Below are 6380 nucleotides of genomic sequence, written 5' to 3'. Positions count from 1 at the left end.
GGAGAAACACACAACAAGAAGCCAAGCTCGCCGATTCCTAGCCGTTAAGGTCGCAGAAATTCATGGAAACTCCCCCGTACAACACCCAACTACCTCACCTCTCCGTTAAAACAAGCGAAACGGTTAAAAACCCTTCCCGGGCGCTCCGCTGAAAGTCAATCCCGTACACAAACAGAAAACAGCAACAACAGAGCGGGAAAAGGAGGAGAAAAAAAAAAAATAGAAGAGATCCTTGGAAACAGAACTTGCTCTTAGAGTGATGAGGACAACATGCGCGTCCGGGGAGGCTCCCCACTTCTCTTCCTCGCCCCTCCAGTCCCGGGTCATGAGCACAACGGACATTATTGCTGGCGCTGGCTCTGACGGCAGCGGCGCCGCGCGGCTCCTCGAGGCCCCCCGGCCCCCCTCTCTGCGTGCCCAGGGCCTGGGGACGGCCCCGGTGACAGGCCGCTCACAGTGGGTGCAGCGGGGAGGTCACAGTGCGTGGGGTTTGAAGGTCACAGTGGGCAGAGCAAAGGGAGGAAAACAAAACCAAAACCAAAAAGAAAAAAAAAAATAGATATCACAGTGCAAGTAAACCAGGTAGTTCCCTTTGCTCAAGTCCGTTTGTGCGCGGCGCCGCGCGGCGCCCGGCCTCCCGCAGCATCGCCGCTCGCCGGCGCTTATCTGCGCTGCTTGAAGCCTTGCGAGCCGTCGGGCCCCAGCGGCTGCCTGATCACATTGTTGGGCTGCCTGGTGTCCTCGGGCTGCGAGATCCGCGGCGGCCTGCGGGGAGACAGGAGAGTGAGCGGCCAGCATCAGGCAGCTCTGCACGCTCCAGCTTTGGAAAGCTCATCGCAGCAGCCAAACCGCCCACGCTGCGCGGGGCTTCATTGAGGTCCTTTAACCGCCGCGCGTCGGAGCTTTAGGTGTCCCCTTGGGCACCAAAGCGCCCGCGGCTCCTCATCCTCGAGGAAGGGCACGCGGGTGTCCGCGAGCGCAGGGCGCGCGATGCCGCCCCGGCCTCCTCACCTGTCCAGGATGGGCTTCTCCTGCTCCTCCTCGGGGCTGGCGCTGCCCAGGATTCGTTTCCTGGCTTCGGCGTATTCCGCCTCCCTCTGCGCCAGGGACTTCACCGGGAAGGCCGGCCTGCTGGCCGAGTTGGGGTTGCTGAGCACACCGTTGGTCGTCGGCCTCTTCAGGATGCGGATCTGCGGCGGGGGCCCCGAGGGCAGGCTGTCGTCCTGGATCACGAGCGGCACTTTGGGAGGAGATTTGGATTTTCTGCTGTTTAAGAGGAAATAAGAAACGTTCCACCGGTTACTCGTCTCCTCCCGCAAGGGTGTTTTCGGCTCTGCGCGTGAACACGGCCCGGGCGGATGTCACTGCTGTGACTAAGAGGTAGCCTGTAGTAATTAAAGACCTGGTGATGTTCGTCATCCTCAAGCCAGGTTTGTAGCAGGTTACAGCAAGGGACAGCGAACCCGTCTCTGCCACATGGGGTACCTTTAAACTCGAGCGAAGGATCCGAGCAAACAGGCTCCCTTCTCCACAGGCAGACCGCGTGAGGCTCTGCTGCTGCTGCCTGCTTTAAGTTCAGATTAACTTCATCTTGCTGGCCCCTTGAGCCTTCTTTGGGGCCAGCAACTGCATACTTTGTGCTTTAAACGTCAAAGATTTTCAAAAAACCCTGAAATACTTACCCTCCAATGGCGCTGGTTTAAGCCTCTTGCTTTCACTCCCTGCATTTTTGTTTTAAGAACTCCTTTCACCAGGATTTCTAGCCATTGACTTCCTGCCATTTCAGCCCTTGGAGCCGGCCACGGCCCAAGGAACCAGCACCCCAATTCTGACAGTCCCTTCTCTGCAGGGAAATCCCAGAGAAACAACCCGGTGCCTCATCCTGCAGCGGTCTAATGAGAATCAGAGGGATGGGAAGGGGGTAAAAATAGACTCATTGGGAGCGGGTAGACATCAGGGTGCTGGAGTAGAAATCCTGTGCGTGAGGCATGGGAGCCAAGGCAGGGCTCCCAGCTGGATTTTCCTGACTCACCCATTCCTTCCTTTGAGTGGCTTTTCTGAAAGGGCCTCCCTGTAGCCAGAGCTACATCCAGGCTTGAAGCCCTGGCTCTGAAATAAAGCCGCGCTCAGGGGTCTTCCCGCAGCCCTGCTCCGGATGGAAAGGGCCACCTAGTGGCACGATTAGAGAGATTCCCTATTTCTCAGCTCCATCCCAGCGTTCCCCACTCCGGCGCACACTTCCCACTGGTCCGGCTCTCCCGGGGCCTTCAAGATGTCTGGCTGGACCAGGGAAACAAGCTGGGATTTTCAGGTGGCGCGGTGCCATTACCTTTCCTTCTGCGTGATCTTCAGCTTCTTTTCCAGCCGTCGGTCTATTTCCTACAGGGGAAAAGAAGGAAAAGTAATTTTAAAAAGGATCTTTTGGGAGAACAAATCTGTTGGCCAAACCCTTTCCCAAAAGGGTTTCCCAAAAGCAGCGTCCCGGGACAGAGGCAGCTCCTCGTATTCCCGCACTCACATCCAGCCTCCACGGAGAGGCTCCTGCCCACAGACTCCTGGCGATTAAGGGAGGCGGCATTTTTCTTATTATTTATTATTTTGTTGTTTTTAAACATAAACCTGTCCTCCGAGGCGGCGGTTATCTCGTCAGAAGCAAACCAGCCAAGGGCTCGATTTCTCATCGAGGCGAAAGCCGAGGCACAGCCAAACCCCCCGGCAAGGGCAGGGACACCTGCAGCTTCCCTCCCTCCTCCAGAGGACTCGGGAATTGGTGCCAGAGAGGTCAGAAGGATCCCGAGGGCCCGGGAGCCGCGGAGCTCCGGCACCGGCCGCCCCGCGGAGCCGCGGGGACGGAGGCTCGGCCCCGTTTCCCACCCGGCGGCTGCGCCCGGGCCGTGTTCCCACATCCCTCGGGCTTTGCGGGTCGAGCCCGGGATGCTTCCTTCGCGCCGCACGCAGCCCCACCAGAAGCTTCCCAGTGTCAGCAGCAGCACAAAGGGCACCCAAAACCCGCTCTGGGTTATGACATCCCTAATATTCCTCCAGCAGGTTTTCCTCCAGGAGCTGCCCAAGGCCCAGCTTCGCCGCCGCGCTCTTTCGCGGCGCACGTCGGGGACACCTAAGTGTCTCTCAGGACACCTAAGCGCAGCTCCCGGCTCTTCCAGCCCTTCACGCCGCTCCCAGACTGCGGGGGCACATCCCAAAACTCCAGCGTCCCTTGCAGGAGGGAGAAATTTCTGCCCCTTTTTGCCTCCCGAACTGGCTCCGGTGCGGAAAGCAAGAGGAAATGCCCCATGGTTGCCACAGGGCAGCGTGGTCTTAATCCTGAGCTTGAGACTAAACCCCAGGGAGAGCCGGTTGTGCCCAGAGCGGCGCCCTCGGCACGAAGCGAAGCCTCCTCTCACCGAGCACAGCGGCGACGCTGCGGGATTTTACTAATTGCGGGAGACACTTCCAGGCCTGGTTAACGTTCCTTTCCAAGGCTGTTACTGCCGGAGCAGGCTGCTGCCTCGCTGCTTCCCGAGGTGCTCAGGGAACGAGGCATCTCCCCCCAGGGAATGCCCACCGGCCGCCTGCTTCTGCCATTGCAAGATAAATCATCGGGCTGTTATTAAGCAGAGCATTCCCATTCCCGGGTCTGCGCCATTAATCAAGCGGCTTGGCACGTGGACACGCCCTGGAACAGACACGGGGCGATTCCTGGGAAGGAGCCTGGAAGAGCCTGGATCCCAGGCACCCTGTGGGATTCCCAGTGGGAAGATGTTGCGGGGCAGTTGCTCCAGCTCCTTCCCTTCCGCAGGAGCCCTCCTCCCGAATGGAATTCATTTCAAACCCAGAATCTATTTACCCACTTCCCACTCTCGGGAAACCCCCCATATCCCAGCGGTTAAAGGGTCTCCCGTGAGCATGCGCTGTGGTGCCGAGGGAGCAGCTTCCCGCGCTCCGTGATGCCAGACACGGCTCCCGGGAACGCTGCGAGGGGCTGCCCGGCTGCAGCATCCCAGAATCCCGGAGCAGGCCGGGCAGCGGGATGCTCATCCCCAGCCTAAGGGCCTCTTGGATCAAAGGAGCTGCCTCCGCCCGGGCAACGCGGAACAGCAGGCATGGAAGCTTTAGTTTCCCCATTTCAACGTTATGATCAATCCCTAAATAGAGCACTTAACAAATGTTTCAGGAAATAAATCATCTTCATGCATCCTGACCACGCAGCGCTGCCCTGGGAGCGGGCGGCACAGCCTGCGGAGCGGATCCCTGCATCCTCCCCGCGCGCATCCCGGCGGTCCCGGGGCTCCGTGCGGATCGCCCGTGACGCAGGGGACAAAGTCCGGCGGCGCGCGGGCCCCGTCCCCCCCACGGCCGGGAATTGGAGGATCCAGAGGGGGCGGCTGCTCCCGCGGCGGGTGGACTCTGCACGGCGCCAGGCGGAGCGCCGCCCGGGAGCATCTGCCCTGCAAAGCGCCCACCAAATAAAAACAGATCAAAAACGCCAGCAACCTCCTCGTTTTTAGCTGCCGGAGCAATCAGTGGACGTGCTACCTACACAAACGTACCCCCGACTGGAAACAAGCTGCTAATCAGCAAGTGCCAGGCTCCTGTTCCGGACAGCTGTGTTTTATTCACCAGAACGAGCAGTCGCTCCAAGCGAAGGGAGCCGATTCGGACTCGCCTGCTCCCTGCGATCCCCGTTTCCATCGCGGGCTGGCAGCAAAGCTTCCAGCGTGAGGCTTAATTATTATTTGCACGCAAATAATAATAAGTAAGTCGTCTCAGGTATAGCAAACACACCCCCTCAGCTGAGGGCTTCCCTAACGCCAGGCGGGCCACGCAGGAGAAAAATGCAGCTCTGCATTAAGTGGCGATTAACCAGCCGGGGTCTCTGGAGAGCCACGCTTGTCCCTGCGTCACCAGCCCCTTGTGACACCCCGGAAAACTCCCGTTCTCCACACATGGCTCCTCCACCTGCAGCTGGGGACAAACAAGACCTCCCCGTTTCCCAAAGCCCCCAGGTTATCTACGCAGCCGAGAGGTCTCCGTGAAGTAGGGCCTTTATAACAAATATTTACAGGCGTCTCTATTCTGCCCCTGGAGAGCCACAGCTCTTCGCTAGCACTCTCATCCCGGCGAAATTCCGGGAGGAGACGGAGCTGCCGGAGCCGAGGGCACCTGCTCCCCGACAGCCGCTGGCACTCGCCAAAGGAGAAGCTTCATTTTCTCCAGCAAACATGTGGGAATTCAGAGGACAGGGAAAACTACAAGACAAGGAGAAGCTGCATTAAAGAGAAAAAGAAACGTTTAAGCAGCCGTATTGCAGCTAAATTTTGTGTTATTTTAAACACACGGTAGAGTGTAAATAAATTACACGCCAGGAAGAGGCAGCATGTCAAGCTCAGCACTCAGGAACCCTGCGCAGAGCCGCTCCGCTCCATTCCCACCTCCTCCCCAGGGATTAAAGGCTGCCGTTGGAAGCGGTGTGGGGCCAAACTCCACTCGGGGGCCGCGTATCGGCCGTCCAAGGCACCCGGCTCACAACCACCTACCTGGGAAGCGGTACCTACAGGGGCCAAAGGGCCTGCAGGCCACCGGGTCACGTCCGCCGAGCGGGTCGGGCGTTAAAACACACTGAAATATTTTGGTCCTTATGCTCCTTGTTATAATTCGGTCATTTATGCTCCTTAACGCCTGCGTCCAGCGCGTCACCGACTCTTGCTATTCCACACGCTGCTCTCCAGGCAAAAACGAAGCTTCTCCTGCCGTTTTCCCGCTCTGGCACCTGCATCGCGCAGCTCTGCGCGGGCCCTTCCCACGCTCGCCTGCCTCCGGAGCAGGGTTTTCCCCATGGAAAAGCCAGCGAGCCCGAAACATCCCTTGTGCTGCGGGAAGCGCGGCCGGGCCTGCAGCGGCGCCTCCTCTGCTCGGTCACCGTGTCGCTTTTCCGGGGACCCCACGGGCCCGCCGGGGACCCCACGGGCCCGCCGGGGACCCCACGGGCCCGCCCGGGGCCGTGACACAGGCTGCAGCCGCGGGGCTCCTTGCCGAGGGCCGCAGGTACCGGTGACCTTCCCGACGGCTCCCGGTGCCGGATCCAGCCCCTCGCGGGACTCCCGGCGCTGCCGCCGCGCTAAGGGGCCCGGGGAGCGCGGGGGCGGCCGAGGACACGCGTGGGGAGCGGAGGGGAGGACAGGGCGCCGCGGGGAGCCCTCGCGCGGGACAGCAGCCCCCCCGCCCCAGACCGCGCGGGAGCCCCGGGACGCAGCGCGGGGCACGCGCGTGGGGGAAGCGGCCCCACGCGGGCGGAGGCCGCGGGCCCTTTAAGAGGCCTAGTCGGCGCTGCGGGCACCGCGCCGCATGCCCGCCGCCGCCGCGCGCGCTGTCCTGGCGCG

At 60.6% G+C, this 6380-nt stretch overlaps 1 protein-coding gene across 1 annotated transcript; it reads right to left on the bottom strand.

Annotated features, from left to right (window-relative positions):
* Positions 1 to 420: 420 nt before the first annotated feature.
* SZRD1 (SUZ RNA binding domain containing 1) lies at positions 421 to 5603 on the bottom strand (the record flags this gene model as incomplete). Its single annotated transcript, XM_026053565.1, has 4 exons — positions 421 to 765; positions 1012 to 1266; positions 2330 to 2379; positions 5538 to 5603. Coding segments are annotated over 4 exons (474 nt in total), but the record flags the coding sequence as incomplete, so codon positions are not given.
* Between the last annotated feature and the right edge of the window lie 777 nt (positions 5604 to 6380).

This window comes from Nothoprocta perdicaria, unplaced genomic scaffold (assembly GCF_003342845.1).
Source record: "Nothoprocta perdicaria isolate Ctin4 unplaced genomic scaffold, notPer1 scaffold_117, whole genome shotgun sequence".
NCBI classification, from domain to species: Eukaryota; Metazoa; Chordata; class Aves; order Tinamiformes; family Tinamidae; genus Nothoprocta; species Nothoprocta perdicaria.
Note: the sequence above shows the minus strand (reverse complement) of the source record. Positions and strands in the feature narration are given on the sequence as shown.